This window comes from Lates calcarifer, linkage group LG24 (genome assembly GCF_001640805.2).
Source record: "Lates calcarifer isolate ASB-BC8 linkage group LG24, TLL_Latcal_v3, whole genome shotgun sequence".
Lineage (NCBI taxonomy): Eukaryota > Metazoa > Chordata > Actinopteri > Centropomidae > Lates > Lates calcarifer.
The window spans coordinates 6307744-6332052 of record NC_066856.1 but is presented as its reverse complement, the minus strand read 5'-3'; the positions used below and the strand labels follow the sequence as shown (position 1 = coordinate 6332052).

Below are 24309 nucleotides of genomic sequence, written 5' to 3'. Positions count from 1 at the left end.
GCGTTCATGATCCACTCTAAGCTCAGACATCTGAAATCTCCACGCCTGAAGTCATCCTGTTGCATATTAGTGTTTTGGGTCAGATACATGTGTCTGTGCTTAAAGCAGTAAATACAAATGTGTAAGACAAAGAAAAGAAAAACACAATCCAACAGTCTTGCAATAAATTCTACCTTCAGGTTGTAATTTTCAGTTTTTGTTAAAACTATTTTAGAGAGATGCTCCTTCAATTGTATGACCACCATAGAGGCTGCAGTTTGCATTGCTGTTGAATTGTATAGTGTGGTACAGGCTTCTTTTATTTCGTCCACCCCATGTATATGAGGGTAAGCTAGATAACAGAAAAAGCTCTGTATAATGCAGTGCAGAGAACAGTACAGTGGAAAGAAAACACCAATCAACAATTTTAGGTAAACAAAAATCTATGTTTTTCAAACATGATTTCTATCTCTCAGGTTCATAGCAACATCTGCTGGTGTTTTAAAACTGTTAAATTTTATTATATTTAAAGCATTTGCTTTTCTGGGTGATTTTTCCGACATTACATGAAGGCAGCACTCACCTCTGCCCAACAGAGACGAACCTGAGCCGCGCATGCGTCTTAGCGGCGGAACCCCCATGCATGCAGCACCAAGGATCCGGTAATTAAAACAACGAAGATGCGGAAAAGTGTTAAGACACGGGTTAAGCCAGACCTACCGGAGCCTTTGTGACCGGGCGGTGTGACGGCTGCAGACACCGGCCGGTGTTGCTGTTAGTGGGTTAAACCGGTGCCCTCTGCTGCTGTTGTTTACCTGCCGAGACTCCAGAGAGGCTGCACAAACTCCTGGAGCTATCCAAGGTAGGAGTCTCTCCCCCCTCCCGGGTGTCCTTCAACTGTGCAGCCGCTGGTCTCCACCACCGCCGATCGGCTCACACTAGCAAAAAGTGCAGCAGTGTGTCACATACCGTGAAGGAGAGTCAGGGAGCTTTAGGTTAGTGATAATCAACTTAACGAGCAACAACTTAACAAAAACACTTTCTGACACCATGGTTGAGACTCAAGGAGGGGGGTGAACTCTTTTTCTACAACTACGATAAACTGACTTTAGCCTGCGAGGTTCATGCACAGCACCGTATCTCTGGTTACCTAGCAGTAGCATAGTCACTGAACCTAGCACAGTCAGGAAGTTTGTGTTATCTTGAAGCCAGTCACAGGACAGCGTGGAGTCGACATGCTGCATCCGCTACAGTGAATGCTGCTTTATGGTTAGAGTTGGATGTACTTAAAGGGACACTTCATTACAGTTTGGCACACATCACAGGTCAGTTTACTCCTCATGAGCAGTTCCTCTCAGCCTGTGGAAACAGGTGTATAATCTCCTGTGGCTGTGGAGAGGCTTTGTCAAGTAGGAGATAACACTGATGTGTCACCAGGGTTATCTGATCTCTAATTTGGAAACTACAAATTTACATACAACAGCAAGAGGCATCATGGGGTTTGGGAGATAGTTAATTGGCAGAGAAAGAGTAATGAGAGATGCTATTGAGTTGCATCATGGGAAAAGTAGGAGCCAGTGTTTGACTGATGCACGGGACTAAAAGTAAAGATATCTCAGCCTCTGCTGCTTCGGATTTGTCCACTCTTTTCTGATTTGTGTTTCATGAGTCTCTCAACTTTATGGAAGTGCAATATTAAATCCAGTATGCACTTCATTACAAGGTCTAGGAAAGTAGTAAGAGGCAGACTCAGAGACATAATCGAACACAAAAAAAGTGTTTAATTTACATATTGCAACCAAATTACACGTGTAAAGAAAATGAGAAGAAGAAAAAAAAACATGCAAACAACATAATACTTGCCTTGGCTTAGCTGAGGAAAACGCTGCTTATTAGCTTAAGGCATGATCATGTGCACACTGTTACTGCCTGTCTTCTTCCTCTGCCTTGTGGCCCATTGCTGCCTCTCACAGTTCAGTGTTAGATTGCATTCTGGTGGATATTTAGTTCCACAAGCCTTTTGATGGCAGTGAACTGGAGGATGGTTCGTTCTCAGTGAGATCAACCAGGTTCTTTACCATATTCCCAGGTGCAGTCTTGCTGTGTCTTTTGTACAGTTGTCACATTCCATGAGCAGATGTTGCAGTAGCTGCAGGGATGCAGGTTTGAATCATGTATAACTTAGTAAGTTAATTGTTTCCTTTGTGTATGTTTTTTTTCTGTTGCCTATCTGGCAGAAAAAAGCCAACTTGAATATAACTTACTGTAGATGACAGAATGATCTGCAGTGGGTGTCTCTGTGCCCCCTGCACAACGCATACTAAGACCGGGGCTGACCTTGCCGATTCATTAATTATTAATACAATGCAGGTTTTGGGTTGTTGTCCTTCTGATGTCTCCACAGCCGATCTGTTCGTTGATGTTGTTACCAGATGACTGGTGTCAGTGTTGTCAGTGATTTTAATCTTTTATCTTGTCCTTCTTCTTCTTATGGAGTGGTCTGCTTTGAGCAAAACACAGCTTCTAAGTTTGTGTGTCACCTCTGACCACATGGATGAGGTCACATCCAACAGTGACGTCACGGTGTCCCATTGTACCTATGGTGTATTTTAACCTTCACAGGCGTCACACAGTTTGTCCCACTCTATATGTTTGAAATCATCAACCATATTTATGAAGACTGATTAAAGCATTCACTTTCACTGTCATCTGTGTGGTCTCACTGTGGACATACAGAGCCAAGTGTGGGTGAGGAAATACAATAAGTGAATCAATAGATAAAAAATGATAAACAATGCTGTTTTCTTCCTGCAGACTATGGAGACAATTTGCTGGTAGAACTATTTAGAGGTCAGAGTCAGTGAGGATTGAACAGATTAGCTTCAGCAGTATTTACACACTGTTGACATCTTGTATCTGGTGTCAGTGTTAGGGTAAGGGGTTCAGTATACTTGAAACAAACCAGTTCATACAACATTGTGCTCCAGCTACATCTAAAGGCTAAAGCTGCTACAACACAGTGGTGGGATAATTTCTGCAAAATTCATTTAAACCAAAGGGAATTTTCTATGAACTGCTTCTCTTTGACCTGACATCAGCAGCTGCTTAAAACAATGACAGTATACAGTTGTTGAGCTGAAGCTGCTATTCATCATATATGCTGTTGTATGCAGATTTCACCTTAGAGATGGCTTCGAGATGCCGTCTCTGAGGTAACTATTTTAAAGGGCTTGGAGCAGTTATGTTCGCCTCCAGCAAAAGCCCACATGAGGTGCTAGATATTAAAAACGTGTTCCACTAGAATAATGTATTCCTGGAATAGGCTGGCTCTCACTAATGTTGCTGTGGCGCTGTGTAATGAGGGCAGGCAGACTGCTTCTCAGTTGGATAAAGGTCATTAGAGTTCAAGCTGGGTGTGCATGCTGTGCTGGTCTGTAAATACATTGTGTGTGTGTGTGTGTGTGTGTGTGTACACGTGTGTGTGTGCGGATGCTCCAGGTGGATTACAGGACTTTGAATGTCATGTTGAGTTGAGCTTCTCCAAAGGATGTAATTCCCATACAGGGCTGGGTGTTTTTCCAGGTAAATACAAAGGACATGCTTTGTTGTGAAGTTTGGAGGACTTGTTGTCCAACAGAGTCTAACTTTCTGCTTCAACTTGTACCTGCTGTATTACTATAGTTGCGTACATACTGTTTTTCTGTGCAATGAGAGATTATTATTAAGATTTCAGGTGCACTCACTTTCACTTTTACCTCCAAATAACCTGGTTTTAGTTAGGGATGTCTTGATCAACTTTTTTTGGCCCTAAACTTAGTCCTGGAACTTAATCATGCAAATACATGGTTATCATTAAAAAATATAAAGTTTATAATAACAAATGATTGAATGAAACTAAAGAAACACCCTCTGTGTTACAGAGTGGACTTTCCTCCTCACTGCTACTTTTGACATGTACTCACAGTAGTGTGCAGACAGCACACAAACTGTCAACAGCCAAGTTTAATGAAGTCCTGTCATCAAGTTCCTGGATTTTGCCATAGCACTAGTAGTCAATTAACATGTTGGCTCAGTGGTTAGAACATGTCTTCTAATAACAATGAGGGAAACACTGGCTACAACAGTTGTTAGACTTGAAGTGCTTTAGGCCACTAGGGGGTGTAATGGATCAAGCTGGATAAGCAGCAACTTTTGCCTGCCCGTCAGACTTTATGTTCCTACCCTTTGCTAAGTATATCTATTTTTTCAGGAGATAAAGTAACCATTTCAATTTTGAATATGTGGTCAGTTTATTCAGACAATGTCTGTCAGGAAATTTGCCCCGAGTGTTTTCGAAGGTGTGAGGATCCCCCTGCCAAATGACCAGTGGTCATCTCAGCTTGCAGTCTAGCTCCTGAGATGACTGGCCGGTCGCTGTATGCCATCATCCTGTCAACAGTCTTGTCTTGGCAAGTGATTTGGCAGTTTACCACTGGCACCGTTGTCCATAACATTTTAATATATGTTCTAATTCCTTTCTGAGATTAAATTTGGTTTCAGGGTTGACATGATTCATTGGACAGTTTAGCAACAGTGTTGCCTCTGTAAACTGTGGGGTTCTCATAAGATATACCCAAACATATACCATGGAGGGCTGGTGCCAGTCCCAGCTGAAAATGAACAGAAGGTGGTGCATTCAACATTAAATTCCAACTATATTACATACAAAGCCAAGCAGTCATCCCCACCGACAGGCACATTTTGAAGTCTAGCTCATTTAATGGGTTGTAATGGACTAAAACACATCATAATGTCCTGGATTTGAATTCAGGCCAGAGTCCTTGTTGTTATTCCCCCTACTGTCTCCAAATCATTTCTGTCACACCTGATTTCTGTGTAATGTGTAACATTCTGTCTGTCCTAACTTGTCTGTTTGTTTTTTTTCTCCCTGCAGTGCATGCTCCTTAAAAGAGCAAGTCAACATGCCTTCGAAGGGGCTCAGTAAAAAAGAGCGAAGGAAACTGTACAAATCACTAGCTGGGGAGGTAAGACATGATACATAAAGACAGTTAGATGTACACCTTCATCTTTTAATGATTGTGAACTGAAATTTGCTGCTCAGAAAGTTTCACCACACAGTTTTACATAGTTCATGTGGGTTTACTCTTAATAGAGATAAGTGTTCATCTATAGTGCATCTTTAAAGCTCTTTAAAGTTGCTATTTTACAAAAATAATACTCTGTCACCATCTAGTGGAAAGAAATTTGAATCACAAAAAATGGAGTAAACCAAGCATAAAAATACATTCACATTCATTTACCTTACCTAGGCTTTTTAAAAATGTTCATGTGTGGAACAGGGTTTAGGGTTTGATATTTAAAACCATAATGAAACTGAGGTTAGAGCATCTTTAGCTTCTATATAGTGAAACAGAATGTGTGTGGTGTGGTTGATTGTTACAAGAAAAATTTCATCCAAAAAAAGATGTTGCTGTGCTCTTTTACCACAGCCAGGCTCTACAGAGCAGTGTGTGAATGTGAAAAATGATTTGGCTCCAGCAGTGCAAGTAAAGCTATGCTCTGACACCTGCACTGGCAAAACAAATGGATTCATCATGCTCAGATTCTAATGGATTTGCTATTAAATCTGTTGTCCTCTGTTTTGTCATCAGCAAAGAACAATGTAGAAAACATTCAGCTAGCAGCCTTTCATTTTTAGCCCGTGCTGACCATCACATTCACCAGTTATTATAACAGACATTGCCAGCGGCAGGTCAGGTGACAAATCCAGCAGAGTGAGACCTCTTTGCTATAGAAAAACCATCAGCTGATTGTGTTGTAGATAGGTAGACTTTATTATTTCTTACAGGAAATTACATAATCATGTCAGTTTGAGGGGTTGCATTCTCCCAGTTAACTTTCATTCACATCACATCAGTAATTTAAGCTTATTCTTCAGTGTTTGGATCAAGTTGCTCATGAAAAAATAAGATGTGCCAAGAGTCAGATAGATGTTTAATCAACATGTCCATCTTCTGCTGCTGTGTATATTGTTACATTTGCCGCACTGTGTATATTGAGTATCTCTGAAACAGAAATATCTTTCATAATAAATTACGTTCGATCTCATCAGCATTGGAAGGTTCTATATATTATAACAACTCTGAGCACTATATTTTAATCACTACCATCTTCCTAGTGGTTGAGCTTATATCAAAAAACATTCATGTTTTGGAAGGCACAAACAAATGCAGTTTCCAGGTAGTTTAGTGTGGAGGACTCGAAACCATGAGCGATGGCTGCAGTGATTCTAATTTTGCCACTGCTTTGTTGGAATTTGAATGATCAAGCTAGAGAGAAGAATGGAAAGCAACAATTTTCTTCAGAAAATTCAGATTGTGGATTCAGGTAATATCATTTCATATTATATTTAATTTTATATGTATTGAGGACAGTAAATGTTGAAGGTGAACTGAAAAGTTATTGACTCATTCTTTGTGATATGTCTTGAAAAATGTTACCAGGCTCTTTTAAGTATTGCTCTAGAATATTATGAAAGGAAAAAAAAAAGGGAAAAAATCTCCCTTTTTACTTCCCTGCTTCATGACTCTCTACTTTTGAGCACAGCTCATTATTAATGCATAGTACCCAAGATGTGAACTGCTCAGTGTCTCAGACAGCAGAGAAGAAGGGCACTCAGACAGCAGGGGAAAGTCACAGAAAAGTACACCAAGTGAGACAAACAGCATCGAATGAAAAGTAGAAAACCAGTAAGAACTGTGCCTGTGTCTCTGCTTCGAGGCTGAAGCAATCAGGCGCCATTATCTCCACAGAGCTCCACAAAGGACATCATCACTCTGATTATCTATAATTGTCCACAATTGCTCGAATAACTGAAAATCAAAACGTCAGTGTTGTAGCCTCGCACTCCGCTGAGAGTGTTTAACTGCAGCTACTAAATGTTCATGTGGGTGCATTGCTATTGGAATTGACCAGGGAACCTTTTAGTAGCTTTCCATTGAGTAGAGTGTTGTTTGAATATTAATGGATTTCAGAATGCGTCAGCCCCCCGCCCCCACCCAACAGAGGAATAAGATATATCGGTCTGTAGACAGATGATACTTGATAATAAGGTTTATCATCGGTTTGGCTCTTTTCGTGGGCTTTGTTGACAAGAAGACAAATATAGCATGTCATCAAAACTTATCCTTAATTTGAATAATCATTTAGTAAAAAAAAAAAAAAAAAAAAAAAAAAAAAAGTAAGTAAAAATCACAAATAATGACAAATCACAAGTTCTCCGAGCCTATAAAGGGGTGTCTTCATGTTAGTTTACTCTGACCATCAGTCAAAAAACTCTGGTGTTCAGTTCATAATGATATGCAAATCCTCACATTTGAGAAGATGTTGATTTAATTTGGATTAATGTTATTTGATGTGTACAAGATTTATCTTAGCAACTATTTTATTTGAGTTGATTTTGATAACATATTTAAGATCATTTTTTAAACAGCACGTGCATGAATTATGATTTTAGTTTAAGACCTCTATGTTTATTTAATCTTTCCTTATCTCAGTGAAGTGGCTATGCACAGATTTCTGGGGTGCAATCAATAGTATTTCCTTTGTTTTTCTGAAACCTGCAGGACTGCAGGGTTTCCGCTCAGTTTCCACTGATTCATGAAAGTCTGGTAATGCAGTCGACATATAAGTGCACCTCCAGGAGCAGCAGTAGTAGGTTTACTGAACTGTTGGATTCTCTCCACATGGTGAAGGTAGAAACTGAACTAACAACTTATGGGAAGCTATAAAACTACTGTTGCATTAAATGGGCCAGTAATAGCACTGTGAGGGTAAAAGCAGTGATTTTTTATCCGGTTCTGTGTTCAGAGTGGGACATTACCCTACCAAATGGACTGTGCAGTTGCCATTGAAGCAATGTTGCATGTGGCATTTATATCTTACATGTACTGTGGGTTCATTACCCTGTGTAGTTAATTGCGGATAGTTGCATCACATGTGTTGTTATCCCAGAGTAGATGAATGAAAAAAATGGAATGGAGTAACAAGATGAAACGCAGGAGGATTTCTGGATTGTCTTAGCACAATAAAACTGGCATTAATTTGGACTATGTCAGTGTAATGCCATTGACATCACTGAACTAAAAGGGACATATGTAGGTGTTCACTAGGCATAGAAGTTCTAATGAAAGATGAGGTCACACTGAATTGCGGCAAGTGTAGGTTTCAGGGTTTTTGGAGCTCATACTGTGGACTAACATCTTGGTCTCTGCTGCATACATTTTGACGATTCTTTTTATTTTTCTTTCTCCTCAGAGTCAACTTTACGGAAATACAATAAATAGATCAGTAAATTAGCGCCTCTTTAATGAAAGTCTGCCAGTTAATGAGAAATATTTTTTATGGCCATGGTGTAATGTGAGGTAAACAACAGCTACATCCCATTTCAGGGTCTCCTGTGGTATTCGAGCCTTATTTTGTCCACGATCGGAGGACATATTTGGTTTATCCTTTGCTTTTAGTATCCCCAAATCCTATCAAAGCAGTAGAACTTGAAAAGGATATAGCAATACATCCAAACACATTACAGTACATTTTGTGCATTTGTAATGGAAAATCCACCCTTTGGTTTCTGTCTTTCTCATTTTTCTTTCCTCTCTCTGTTCTAGGAGAGACTTATGTTTTTATATTTAGAAAATTGCAGCATCAGTGGGACAGATTAGCAAGCTGTGAGCATTGGCAGTAATCATCATGCAGCTCATGTCATTTGTTAACTGATTCAAGGCTTTTATTGGAATTCTATACAGCCAGCAGTGAGGGGTGACAGTTAAAAATTGTGTTATCCATTGTCTGTCATCACAGACATGTCTGGGAAAAAGAGCAGATATTATGTCTGATCAGCATCATATACTTCATCATATGTCATTGAAGCATGCATAAAAAGTGTGTATATTGTATATTCTATTGTGTTAAATGAACAACTCAGTGACAGTGGGGCACGTGTTGTTCAAGTACTCACCACTGGAGGGTGCAGCCTGTGCACTTAGTAAAGGCAGGGATGGATTTAGCATTTGTCTCATAAAGACCATGGTTTGTTCAGTAGTGTTGCACATTTTTTCCTGGTTGCTCCTTGTTTCCGGGTTGTCAGCTACAAAACGTTCATGGAGAAAAGGTTTGACATTGTACTGAGTTTCATTATGATAATAATAGGCAAAAAATCATGTCAGCCGAACCAACCATAAAGTACAGTAGGGAGATCGTGAGGTTTTGTGCACAGCACATCACTCCCAGTGGATATGAAATACAACAACACCAGTAACAATAAAAACAAATCTATGCTGGGTGCATGCTGGGAACCTTTCCCGACACACCTACAACTTTAGGGGCATGCATGTAAATGAACCTGTATGTACATGAGCAAATGGATGTAGAATAGGTGAGATTTATCATTGTTCATTGCACCAGGTTGTGAATGCACCAGGTGTGATAAATACCAGTTTTATAGACATGTGCTCATATAGAACTTTCTATGCATGCTTTGGAAAAAAAAAAAAAAAAAGGTTTTAATCTGATTCATGCTGACTACATTCTATTCAGTAGTCAGCTGCAATAACACATGTCATGCAACAGTAATGCAGCGGTTCAAGTATTTTTGGGGCATTGTGTGCCTTCATCAGTGAGTCCACAGTGGGGAGATGGCAGGAAATGAGGAGAGATAGAGATGGAGAATGACATGCAGCAAACGTCCCCTGTTGGTCTCCAGCCTGGGGCATTTGCTATTTGTGCCCCAACAAATCTATATTTGGATGTTTTTCAGAAAAGGTTCAGTGTGCAGATTTGCATGGGTGAACTGAACTTAATCATTGTGATACTATGTTTCACTCTCTCTATTTACACTGCAGTTAGTTACCTTAAAACATGTGGGCATCATCCATTCTTCACAGAACCACATCAGTGTTTTCTAGTATTTTTCATTATTAAATACTTCATCCTGTCGCTTCTGCTTGGTCATCAAGGGAAGCTGAAGCTCCCTTTCTGTTAGCAGCTGGCTTATCACAGTGATGGTCATGTTATGGTTCTGTAGGGCCCCTTTGACTTCATCCATCCAGTGCTGCAATCCTTGGTCTGCATCTGGGTCTTAACCCAGAGTATTTCAGGTTTTATGTCTGTCTGGGAGAGTAATTGGTCAGCAGGCATCCTCTTCAGGTGTCAACACCGTCTGACTTTCTGCCACTATGATTTTGGATAAGTGTTGTTCCGACCATCTGTCTGATGCAGTCATTCTTTGCCTTGTCTCCTGTGGTTATATCCGCTGATCTTCTGAGACATCTCATTTCTCATGTGATGATCTTAGAGGCTGGCTTCTTGGTCAGTGTGTATGATTTCCATGTCATATTCAGTACATGTATTATGTACTGAATGCGTGTTCAGACTAATCAATTTATCCATCCATCCATCCATCCATCCATTTTCTTCTGCCTATCTGGGGTTGGGTCGCAGCAAGCTAAGCAGCGTATTCCAGACACTGGACTGGTTGGACTCAGCCCAAAAGAATTACTGTATAACCTCCACCCGCATTGGAGAATTGGGGTCAGGTGCCTTCAGGCTGGGCGGCAGGCGAAGGCATCACGGACTGACATTCAGAGTAATTATATCCTAAAATACAAACTGATGTCAGGATCTGTGAGACTGGAATATACAACAGGAGGACTGCACCCACCCACCTGTTTCCTGTAGGGCATGTTGGATCTGGCGAATGTATATAGATTGACTTATTAACAAATGGCTTTGTTTTTTCCTGAGAGGCGATTAATGAATTAGTTTGGATTAGACTACACATTACACTAATGCTTTGATTATCTGAAAGAGGACGGAGCATGTGCTGGCCTGTTGCCACCTTGTTTCTAGAACAGACCAGCAGACAGCCAACAGATGTGTGATGTCTCATCAGCTATAAAGTTAAGATCAAAGTGTGTTAGCTGCAAACAGACATTAAGATGTTTGATTCTGTACCTGCTTGTTACGATGCCGTGAAGTTGGGCCATCTGCACCAGGCATTTTGACTGTCACATCAGGCATTTTGGTGCTGTTAAACAGTGTGTTGTTGTTTTAACCCAAATCATGATCTTTTCCCCAACCATAACCAAGAGGTTTTTTTGCCTAAATCTAACAATTTTAACCCAAACAGCATGGGAAGGATTGGTCCATATCCAGGGTATACTCTGCCTCAAGGCTCCAGTCCCCACAACCCAGAATGGGATAAACAGTTTAGAAAATGGATGGATAGATGGTTGGATGGATGAAGAAGATGGGATTTAAAAAATGTATGAGGGGCTGTGATTGCTCTCAGCATCTCAAGTGCTGTGATAAATGGTGGACCACATTTCAAATTAGACAAATCACACTTCTTCAAAGCATCTTTGTAATTAAACCTAAAACCTAAAACTTTTTTTAATTGATCTGTTAACTTGAGCTGATCACTTTCAATAACTCAGACACCTACTTTCATTTGTCACCCATTTGGATGTGAGTCATTGGCAACATGTAGCTGTTCAGATTTCTATGCTCACAAATCTGGCCCCCTGTGGCTCTAAGAAACAACAATGGCAGCTGTTAACATGCTAATCCTTGACTGGAATTGACTTATTCTGACATGAATCAATCCACCTGGCTGTACTCTGAAGTAAGAACAATATTTTGCACTTCTAAGAGAGAGAGAGAGAGATCAGTTGCATATCATCGAAACTTTACATTGTACAAATTCTACTAAAAGAGTCAAAAAACTGGAGAGTATCATGATTAGACACCAACACCTGTGCCAGTCACAGTGTTACAAGACAAAATGACTCACTTGTGATTAATACAATAGTGGAACTGTATCATGGTGATGTTGTAATACCATGTTCTCTTTTTCAAAAATTAAGTTGTTTCAATTTATGATTCCAAGCACACGGCAAAGAAATATTTAACAAAATGTTATTGGATTTTTGTCATACATTACCTGCAAAAAGTTAGAGCGCTTATCATATCTTAGTTTGTATATATGTTCACCATAGTGTGTTATACTGTGTATTGATATATATTAATATATAGTTCTAATATCATTGACAGAATCAGCAATATATTAACCGAGTAACTGAAAACATGGCCTTTGCTCGTCTATTCTCAGTATAATGTCAAACACGCATTAAAACACTAACACCTGGCCCTGTGTTTACTTATTTGCATAGATTTTCCCATCTGATTCCATCTCTCCTCCCACCTGTGTCCCATTTGCTCTGTGCTGGGCAAGAAAATACCAAACTAATAGGTAAAATGCATTTCAGGGATGGGGAAAACAGCAACGTGCCGCGGTGCTGCATGTGCCAGTTTATTTTACACAAGCTTAGAAAAGAAAAGCCTTGGTGCTCCATTATAGGCTGAGGAAAATCCATGAGTGTGTCTTCTAGAAACAAACTCTGACAATTTGCAGTGTGAGGGTTTACAACTAAAGCATCGCTGACATCGTAACTGACAAATTGGTGTTGTTGTAAGATATAGTCATCTCTTCAGGTCTGGTACAGCAAAATGTCGAAAACAAGGCGTCAGAACTGGCAGAACTGGAAGAGGGTTGTGCATTTGAGATGCTGTTAGGAGGTAAATAGCCTAGCAAGCCTAGGAAACATAAAGCCTTTATTGGGATGTATCATTAATTGAAACACTAACAACCCTAGAGAGAATCTTGATCTAGTTTGTAATTATCTGTTCACCAGTCGCCAGGAAAGTGGCTCCTCCAGAGTGAGAAGAGAGACAGAGAGAGAGAGAGAGAGAGAGAGAGAGAGAGAGAGAGAGCATGTAATTCAGAGTAATTGCGTACCAGTATTAATGGAGATGCATGAGCAGCCACTGGCTCATACAGCACGACACATTTGGCCTTGTGTTCCTCTGAGTCTTGCCAGTTAGAGTCTGAGTTGCACAAAGACGACAAAAACGGTCAAAGCTAAGTTTGTTAACATGGGTATAGCTCGATACAGCTATAAATATATTTATAGTGTATTGCTTGATAAATCAATATTGCAACATATACTGAGGCTTCATGCCTTGATTAGAAAGCAAGAGTGATGACTTTTAGCTCATTTGTAAAGAGTTTTGTACTGTAGTTTGTTTATGTACAATGTTAAATTCTAAAAAAAAAGAAAAAAAGTAACCAATAACTACAGCTGTAAAATAAATGTAGTAGTGGAAAAGATCAGTGTTTTCCTCTAAAATCTTGTAGAGTAGAGACATAAAGTAGCATAAAACTTGAACCTTAAGAGAAAGTAAATAAAATTGTATTACTTAGATTTGTTAGATACTTTTACGACTGATAGGACTACAGCGCTCTGACTGGTGTGGTGACAACCTGAGATGAACACTCAATGGCTTTCATGTAAATGGGGTCAAATATAGACTGAATCCATGTTTAGTAGAGCGTGACATATGATCATTAATCTGTCTCTCAATACTTTCTGACTTTCCCTTTATGGCAGCAGGACAGTGCATGTGGAATGGAGTCAATATAAACTATACAGTGTGTGTGTGTGTGTGTGTGTGTGTTGATGTAAATGAACAAACGTGTCATCCAGTCCAATGATGTGGCCAATTAATGTGTTATTAATACTTTCTGGACAGCAATGGAGATCTATGGCACAGATGGATATAATATATTTGCATACATGGACAAGAATTGTTTGTATGTCCATGGGATTGAAGAAAAGATATCACCAAATGTATCACTGGGACTGTAATTCTTGTGTGATTTATGACAATGGAGAGATTAATTAATTCATTAGCAAAGCAATCTTGGCATTTCTAATTTTTAGCCAAGCTAGACACAAAGCTCTAGGGATGGCAATGTGGGTTAATCAGTCCACCACTATTGGCAAGAAAGAAATAACTCAGCAACTGTTGGGTGGATTGCCATGAAACTTAATTCAGACATTCATGTTTCAGAGTATCAAGCCCATGGACTTGGTGATCGCATGGTTTAATCTAATGCCACCAGCAGGTCAAATATTCAACACACCCTATCTCAACATCAACAAAATGTAGTACACACCTTCATGGTTTCCAGATGATGAAGTGTAATAATGCTGGTAATCCCCCTGACTCTTCATCTAGCTCCATATTCCACACATCTACCTTAACATCTCTGATTCTAAGTGCAGTGTATTGACAACTATTGGATAGATTGTCATGAAATTGGCTTCAGAAATTCCTGTAGAGGATGAATTATAATAACTTTGTAGACCATCAGGTCAGGTTCTCTAACACTCATGCTTAAAGACCAAAGGATTTATGACCAAAAACCTGCAAAACTAATGACATCGCCGTTGACCTCAGCTGAACTTAGCATCTGGGTGCATAAGCACAGCCTTGCAGGGTTTCTAGCATGGCTGTAGTCCCTGAGTCATTACAGTAGAAGCACGCCAAGATTTAGCTTTCAGAATTTGCATTGTGAATTATGAATTTCTTCTAAAATTAAGCTAGTGTCGCGAGAGATTAACCTCAATTTAAAATGCAGACCACCTTAAATCAACCACTGTAACAGCAACTAAATACAGTACATTCCATGTCCTCTTTGATTTGACCTGGTGACTCCAGTGTATGCCGAGAACACAGCGCTGCACTGGCTGCCTCTCTGAGGAGCTGCCCCAGCCTTCAATCTCCACATCCTCCCATGCCTGCCACAATTATTTTCATTCATGAACAGAGGCCTGCAGGAAACGCCTTCACATCAGCGGGTCGCAAGAAAGACACTGCATGAATTTCTTATGAAGTGTGACATGCCAGATAAGCCCGGGCTGCTTGAAGCATGTTACTTTGAAGTTTTCTCCTCTGCCGCTCTGCCTTTTAATAAGAGCTGTTTATTCACACGTGATGATGAAATCAAATCTGGTGCGCTACACTCGACTCGCCCGTAGAAATCAGAAAGCCATATATTTTGGCCTGTGTTTGTGATAATCGACGCTTATTTTGCAAATCCCGGTCATGTTTCTCTTGCAGCTGTTGCTTGATTCAGTGTAGAAAATCTCTCTGTGTTAATTTGTGCGGACAGAGAGAGAGATTGATATGCATTTCAAAGTGATGTGTGTGCCTGTTAGCTAAGGTATTTTTGCATGCCTTCTGTGATGTATTGACTATATCTGGGTCGCACTGCTGCCTTTGGCATAATGGTGTAATAAAACACAATGTAAGCATTTCTCATATCTCAACCACAACACGCCTATTTATAGATTCTCAGTCAGTCAGAGTTGTGTTGTCTCGGTAGCATATAAACTCATTTTGAGTGGTTTCGTGTCTTTTCAATCTGTCACACGGGGGAACTGGATGACTGAAAGCAGACTTCACTCAACAGTAAAGTGATTTTTTTTTTTTCTTCTGTACATTGACCCTGTGAAGGAAACCCCAGTTAACATGTTAAAACTACAGATAACTTCTCCCCTGATCCTCCCAACTCAGGATATCGCATCGAGTAACAGTCAGATACTCCTTTTTCCCCCCACTATAATCCTACAAACCTCTCTGTGTGGAGGTTAAACATAATTCTCTCTCTGTGACACTGACATTATCTGACATTGTGCCCTCCCTCCCCCAAATAAAATAAAGAAGACAACTGTGGCCTATACAGATGTTGCAATGATGACAGTTAGTCAGCTGTTGGCTACAAATAGAGCCCTGTTTTTTAAGCCTGTGTCAGATTATTACCATTAAAAGCAATGCAGAATTAGCTTTAAACAGTTTCCGTTTGCAGTGTGTCCTTGACAAAGTAAAAATCTGATACCTTTTTAGCTATTAACATTAGCTGATAGAAAAACTACAAAACTAGACCAAACTTATATAAACTAGAATTATCCTTTAATTTCCTATGAGTCATTTTCTCTCCTGCTCACGTCTCCTTGTGACCTTGTTAGTTTTAGCAATGGGGATGTGAATTTTTAACTTGTAAAAATCTCATTTGCATGTGAGGAGAAGTGACACGATATCAACACTCTTAATAGCCTGATATTGTCACTTGTCCTGGTGTTACCGTGAGATGACGCCTTTGTCGCACGTAACCTGGGTACCATGGTAGTGTTTCTTATGGGTGATGCTTAAAATGGCACATTTTCACCCCCACACAATGCAGTTTACAAGTTTTCAAATAAAGTCCTTTTTTTTGAAAAGGGAAAGGCATTCACAGTAGGTACTCCACGCACAATAATCGTCCATTTGTTGTTCACCATGTAGACCGAGTTTAAAGCAAATCCCCAGGTTTCATTTTGTTGTATTACTGATCAAAATTGTGCTTTGGTCTCGCTTTGATTAGGTATTGCCTTAAGTCTAAAATGTGTTTGACTGTGCTTTCATGTTCTCTACAAGGGTGCGTGTGTGTGTGTTTGTGTGTGTGTGTATGCGTGCGTGTGTCAGATTCTGAGTCTTTTCATGCTTTAATGCAGCTGCCGTGCAGCGGGACACCTGTATTCACCAGACAACAAAGCTCATTAGCTGCTCCTCAGGGAGAAGATAGAAAAGTCTCCTGCTCCCTGTGAGAGGGAGACGACAAAGAAAATATGCCTGTCATACTTTGCTCTGATGTCATATTTACTGTGGCAATCCCCCATCATTTTACTGTGTGTGGAGACAGCAGATTACATAATATTATGATATCTTTTTTTTAATTGTTGTTTAGAACCCTCTCATAACATGATATAGACATTACTGGAATCTTGTAAAGGTTCAGTTCACCAAATTGACAAACACATTTTCTGACTTCCCTCTTTAGTGGTATCTTTCCATTTGGAAACCCTTGGTTTTTATCTCATTCTGTTGTGAGATATGTGTCTCTGAGGAACATCTAATATATCAAACTGGCCTTGTTCAAAGATGGCCTAGATAGTGAGTCTGATCTGATACTGATATTTACATAGCAGCAGAGGATATGCAGTTTTGATGATGTAAACAGATGCAGCCTGCTGACTTTGGCACACCTTGTTTTTCATGAGCTTCTAAATGCGGGGGTTCTGGTTCAAAACTATTAAATTGATCAGCTCAAATTATTGATATGAGTAAGATAAGTTTACTCCTGAAATGGAAGTGAGCCAATGAGCTGATCGTTTTTTTTAGAGAGGACTCATCACTCTGTGTAAATTGAATAAAAATATTGAATATTAGCATATATCACGTATATATCGCCTGCTTCAGTAAAATAAAACATAATGGTCAACGTCATTCACAGCTACAACCAAACACAATACAGTCCCTATGATCATCACTGTTGCTTTTCTCCCTGGTTGCACCAATCTAACATTCAGTCAGTTGGATGTACATTATTACATACATACAAGTATTACCTTGGAAAGTAACAGATTTCCTTGTTTGCTCATGTTCTTGTAGAAAGCTTAAAGCCATTCTGACACTGTATACATTTATGTTGAATGTGAACTATGATACAGTACAGTGAACAATGTGTGTGTGGCCTAAGCAGTAGAGCAGTGGGACTCCTCATAGGCTGAGAAGGACAGTGACAGATGGGCTTATAGGTCTACAGAGAACTCAACTGTGTTCACACTGTCTCACCACTGTTTGCATGAATTGCACTCTGATTGGCTGGATTTGGAGCCTCCTTTCTGCTTGATTGATCACATGTGTGTGTGTGCGTGTGTGTCTAACACATTGCACACATACTGCATGTGTAAAAATTAGTGCATATGTGTGTACAAAGAATATGTGCAGGATTTCTCATGGTCATCTTTTATGTCAATATAGTTTATTCTTTTTGATGTTTTACTATAGTAGTGTATATATAATGATTACCATTGTTATTACCTTACTTAGTTGCACTTACAAAACAGCATATATGAATTTATCACATTTTCCTTCACATCTGATATACAGTGTAATATATCTGTGAGAGTGAGTGTCACTCGCCAAGGTCAGCTCTGTCACACACGCAGGAAAACCTGGAGTTTTTTTTTCTTTCTTTTTTTTAATGAAACTTTGCTGTCATGAAAATTACAAATTTGTCCCCAAATGTCCAGGAAAATAGTGAACTGCCTTGGAACTGTGTTAAATGTGCAGCATGATTACCATCAGGGCTGATGTATGAAATGTCACAGGTGTCACGGGTTGTTAATGCCTTTTTAGCTGACATCCCTGAAATGGTTGCAGCTGAATTTAAGGCTCTGTTCAGCAACAGTAACACTAAAATGAATTTCATTATGTCAAAGTTTCTCATATATGGCAGTATCCTGATGGATCTTCAGACATTGTTAAAATATAATTTCCATTCTGAACATCTCACCCATGATAAATGTGTGTTTTCAGGCTTTGTTCACTCTGATGGCATGGAGACACATAAAAATGTTTCTCTGGCTCTATGTATGCCTCAACTATTTACAACAGATCATTGCATAGATCATTAAAACATTCTGGATATGATTCCCCAAAGGGGTTATAAGATATCATAATCATGTCACAAAGATTAGGGTTTCTAGTTAATTATACAGCTGTCAGTCTAAAAGCAGCAGATCTCTGATGTATGCATGTTGTAATCATCCACTTTCTGACATTGGTGGATTCACATTCGAGGAGGTGGCTTGGTCTGCCAAAGTGGCTCACCAGCAAAGGAATTTACAGGAATGAAGCCCCTCTCACTACCAATCTACAGCCTAGTGGAGGAGTACAAATGTGGGCTCATGGGATCCTGGAACTCAATAGTAAAGAGGTGTATCTCTAACTCTAGCAACAGGGAGCAATTGGACCCTTGCTGTAGCAGTTCTGGATACAATATCTGCAGTCAGACACTGGGATTTTGGGGCAGAGGGGGCTTTGGCCTGGGAGCAATGAAACTTACTTAGCAAAAGGCCCCTTCAACTGAACACTGGCACTTGGTGGCAGATGAGGAGTGCCACCAAGAAAAAGAGGCCAGGTGTGCCAAAGCAGTATCCAAAGCAAAGCAAGGCTGCTGGATGACCAGAACCACAACTACCATGCTTTATCCAGGAAGGAGAGAAACCAGGAGCTAAGTGCTCACCTCCTCCATGGCCACTGAATGCAGCCAGGAACTTAAAAATATGTGGTGACTTAGGGCAGAGGCTCATATTCTCATCCAAAATTGAAATCAGTTGGATCAGTGAATATCAGTGAACCAAGTTGAAAAAGAAATGACCAACCTGCGACTGGATCTGGCCCTCTGGTCCAACTCCTGCCGATTTATTTTCACCGTTGAGCTGACGGTCATCTTGAAGGATACTGTGCATTAGGCATGCAAATGGAAAAAAAGGCTGTGTTACGCCAACACCTTGCAAAAGAAGTGATCCTGTCTGAGCTACCAAGTGACCACCTAGAGACTAACTCTGAGACACACACCCAGGTCTGATCAGCCTCAGCTGTGGGTGTCTTGTGATGAAAGGTCGAAGCACCCAGTGACGCAGAGGTATGTGTCGTAATGGCAGCAACATCATCAAGTGGTCATCCCCAAGAGTGACCCAGAATCAAGTAAATTGCAGTGCAGAAACTTGAGGGACTGTAACACCCAGTCCTTATAATCAGTCTTTCTGATGATACTATTATGTAGGAAAAATGCATCATTAGACATCTCTCTGGCATGTTTGAGCATGAAGCTAGGAGCATACATTTGGCCTAGTTAGTATTAAAATGGGGAGTGATGACGGAGTGACACGGTAATGGCAGCCATTACTCAGAGCTGTCAGTGTGTACCCACCTGACACCACACACTCCCTGCATCTCCATCTGCATCTCCATCTCTGTCTGTCCATCCGTCTCCATCTGTCTCCCCGTCTCCTCTGACAGCCTTCACTTATGGATTTTAAACGTGTCAGTAAAGCAGATAAATGCGTTTCCGGTGCTGGAGAAGGAGACAGAGAGGGTGTGGAGTATGAAATAAGATGAGGCTTCAATGATCCATTTGGGGAAATGGGGTCGCTGCAGCAACAGAAGAAAATAAATAAATAAATAAATAAAATATAAATAACTACAGAGCCAGTGGGTGGTATTGAACATAACACAACCATTCCAACATGTCAGGGAGTATAAATGTATGAAGAGTTATGGCAGAATGATGGAGTGCAAACAGCAAGAGAACACAGTGAAACAAAAAAAAGTACCTTTCTAAAAGTAAAAAAATGAACATAAATTGAATGTATGTGATGTTAGATGAGGGAAGAATTATAAATAAGATAGGGTTCTTTAGTCATTTGTGGGTCCTTGCAGGATGAATGGATAATGGAACATGTCTCATGGTTTCTGAATGTTGCACACAACCCTTTAAATCAATGGGAGGACATCAAAAATAAAATTGAAAGAAACAAAAAAATTATATAGTAAGTAAGATTTTTTTTGGCATTCACCCATGCACATGAATTTACAGGGTGCGTTTGCATGTGGATATGGCTTGACACACACATAGATCTCATCGCCTCCATATATTACACTGTGACTCAGTCACATGGCATTCCCTACAACAACCGTAGGAGCAAATTAAAACCTTATTTATTTATTTATTTATTTAACAGCGTATTGCAGCAGCAGATTGCATCTGCTGTCGGAACACATTTTTCGGTGAAATTGCCCGAAATCACACCAATTATAATGTTTTGACTTTTCCCTTAAGATTTATATATGGAACACTATGTGACTGTAGGGAGTATGTGGGGTAAGATAATGTTAAACTTTTAAAGTTTTTCCTTTTTATTTCACTATTTGTGTCTGAAGATGTCGTGAGGTCTACGAATTACGACTGCAGAGCCGTACTGAGTTACGTGAGCACACACAATCACATCTCTGTTCAGCACACAGCGGGAGTGTTTTGTGTACAGACAGTTCAGTTCAGTTTAGTGAACGATACCATCACCAATTGGTTGGACATTTTTCTCAAGTCTGTGTTACAACAATAGCAAATATGTACTGTGAAGCATAGTTGACTTGCTGTAATAATTCCTCCTGTTCATACTGGATCGCTTCCTAACACACTTCCAATGCAAGACACGGGGGAGGAGATCCATACTTCTGTGAAAAAAATGCATTTCAGAGTTTATCTGAATCTAATTTGAGGCTTCAGCAGTCTGAGGTAGCCAAATAAAGCCGGTATCTTCCAAAGTTACAGTCTGTTTAGTACAGAATTATCTTTGTGTGTATTCCTCGACAGTGTTTCTATGCAGAGCTGCAGTGGTGGAGGGATAGCAACAGGGTGAAGGCAAGCACAAAAAGTACAAAATCTCTGGAAGATACCCTCCTTATTTGGCAATGCCAGATTCATTTTGAGGACTGTGCACTTGATATAACAGGCAGTAATGATTGATTACTTGCATGCATCTATTTATGTGACATCTAAGTGTGCATGTATGCGATTCATATCCTGTGCTGAAATGGCTCACTCTGCCATACAACACAAAAATGTATTTACTGACTGTAAATACATTTAATAGTTAATGCTGAAAAATATTTAAATTCACGAGGATTATGATGTAGAATATGTGTTTTTACATTGTGGCTTTTGCTGCTTGAACTCATGTAAACTGTCTGAACACCTCTTTCATCGCTGCTTACAAGCAATAACTTGCACCATGTTGCAGACAGAACCAAGCTTCAGTCAGTTTTCATCTTCAGTCCGAATGAATGTGACATCGTGCAGCTTCTGCCCATTCAGTTTCATTTATTGACTCGTGTTTCTGATGAAATATGGGATGAATTCAGAGCACAGAGCCTCAGCCACTGCAAGCAGTCCAGACACATATGACATCTATACCCCCCACCCCCACCCTACCCCCTCTTCATCTCTATCTCTCTTCATTCTTTCTCTTTTCTCCTTTCATTCTCTCCTTCTGCTTTAAACGTGGCAGTGCATGTCTTGGTGATATGTCCAGTTTACACACACACACACACACACACTCACACAGAGATGGAGGGGAGCTGTCAATCCTCCTATTTGCTTACAGGTTCCTCTAATCTGCCTCTCTCTCTTCTCACACACACACACACACACGCACAGGCACGCACGCACGCGCGGACGTGGGGAGGGGATTTAGCCAAGCCTCCTCATCTCTTACACGCTTACACACCCTCACACACCCGCTGCCTTTTCCTCTCTCTCACTCTCCTCCCTTCCCAACTCTCTCTCTCTCCCTTCCCAACTCTCTCTCTCTCTCTCTCTCTCTCTCTCTCTCTCTCTCTCTCTCTCTCTCTTACACACACACGCACACAGTCTCTAGTCGCAGCAGCACCAGAGAGCATAGGAAGCCAGGGCGAGCGAGCCTCCACCGAGATCAGAGAGCGGTTCCTCGCGCGCAGCTGAGCCGTCATGAGCCGGTCAGCGGGAGTCGGAACCGCCGGGGAGGAGGAGGAGGCTGGGTAGTGGAGAGAGAGAGAGAGAGAGAGAGAGAGAGAGAAAGGGCTTTGTTCTAATTAAATGTCTCTCGCTCTTCGTCTGCATCATGCTGTACTTTCAGCTGGTGATCATGGCCGGGACCGTCATGCTGGCCTACTACTTCGAGTACACCGACACCTTCAGCGTGCACGTGCAGGGCTTCTTCTGCTACGACACCACCTACACCAAACCCTACCTGGGACCGGAGGACAGCAGCGCCGTCCCGCCCGTCCTGCTCTACGCCGTGGTGGCCGGGCTGCCCACGCTGCTGGTGAGTGCACAGTTCCTCAGCAAACTTCAGCCACTAGACCCGCAGGTTCAGGGATGGTCTGTGGTTAGACGCACCGAGGATCACTTATCAATCAGATTAAAAATATAAGAAAAGGAAAAAAGAAAAGAAAAAAACGTCAAGTCCAGATTTGGCTTTGAACTCTAAGCTAAATCATTCTGCTTTCCGCTTCATCCCTGAATTCCCCTTCTATCATAATTATTGTAGCACTAAAACATTAGTCCATTAATTAGAAGTCAACCGACAAATGGGCATTTTAATAAATGATTGATTATTTAAGGTTATTTATCAAGCAAAAACAGCCAGCATGCCCTGGTCATTTTTGCTGCATTTTCTCATGTAATTGTAAAATGAAAATCTGACAAAAGAAGGCATTAATAGATGTCACCTTTGGCTATAGGAGCTTATGATGAGATTTATTTTTTATTTTTCATGACATTCTAACATGGATAATTACTCAGTTGATAGAAATAAATAATTGACAGTAACTGGTAATGAGAATATTTGTTAATTACTGCCCTAGATTTTTGTATTGATTAAAAAAAACCCCACAAAATCAAATTGGAACTTGCAACAAAAACCTAAATTGTGAATATTCGGTCTGCCTCTGTCAGTTGTTAGTCGTCATCCTGGATTGAATGTAGGTTCTGACTTTTTTTTCTTTAGGGCACTGGCCCCCATGTAGATTACTGCTGACTTCTGCTTGGCCTTCGGTCTCTAATATAATGCAAAAGACCAAAAGACTTCTCATAACCCAGGTCATAAGATCAAATATACAAGCTACAGCACCTGTTTAATCTGATGAATTATTAGCTGTCATTTCAGACTAAATATTCCTCCTAGTAAAAAAAGAAAAGGGGAAAAAAAGCATGACAAGATATGGCTGACAATTACATACCCTTCTGTCACTCAGTGCACAAGATCAAATGTTAAACCTACCAGTTTAGCCGTATTGATTTGATCTCTTCAAATTAGACCTGCAAGAGAAGTCTGTCATGATTAAGCCTCCGCGTAGATTACTGTAGAGTTTAGCCTATGTTCCACGCTCCATGTCCAATGTAATGTAAAAAAGGATCAGATAAAAATTTAAATTCCTCATAGAGACTGGGTTCATTTTCCATTGCTCAGTAAACAAGATCAAATATGAAGTGTACCTGTTTGTTTATACTGACTTGGTTTCTTTAAAGGAGAATGGCTTTTTCAGAGTGATTATTATTGATCGGAAGTGATTCCTGATGAGATGTTTTTTAAGCTGTGTTTGTTGAATTTTTGGCCACTTGGGGGCAGTGCAACAAGCCTTTAAACAACGTTAACAGGCATGGACAAGTTATGGTGAATGTGTTAACAGCTGAATGTTTACATAACCAGCAGACACAGAGAAACGTGCACACCAGGAAAGTCCAGATACTCCGAATTTATTAATTCAGTTCTACATTTTTCAAATCCTTGACCTTTCCCTTTTCACATTGTGGCTTCTTACACACTCACACACTCACACACACACAGATATAGATAGATTTTCCCGTCGACTTGATTTAAATCCAATATTTGCTCTCTTTTAGCTTTGTTTTTGGTCTCTACCAACTCTTGAGAAAAAATACTGTGTCTCCTTAACTGCTTTAATGTTCCAGTGTGTTCACCAGCTATACTCTATTTG

General features: G+C 40.3%; 1 protein-coding gene across 2 annotated transcripts in view; it reads left to right on the top strand.

Annotated features, from left to right (window-relative positions):
* The first annotated feature begins 595 nt into the window (after positions 1 to 595).
* The window catches only part of plppr5b (phospholipid phosphatase related 5b), an 88201-nt gene continuing 64487 nt past the window's right edge, over positions 596 to 24309 (top strand). The window contains exons 1-3 of one of the 2 annotated variants that reach the window (XM_018698311.2): positions 596 to 841; positions 4913 to 5003; positions 22446 to 22634. In XM_018698311.2, the coding sequence (XP_018553827.1) occupies positions 4941 to 5003; positions 22446 to 22634 (252 nt within the window). In that variant the 5' untranslated portion in view covers positions 596 to 841; positions 4913 to 4940. Of the gene's footprint in view, positions 842 to 4912; positions 5004 to 22125; positions 22635 to 24309 lie in introns of those variants that run through there. The other variant, XM_018698314.2, reaches the window with a different exon arrangement.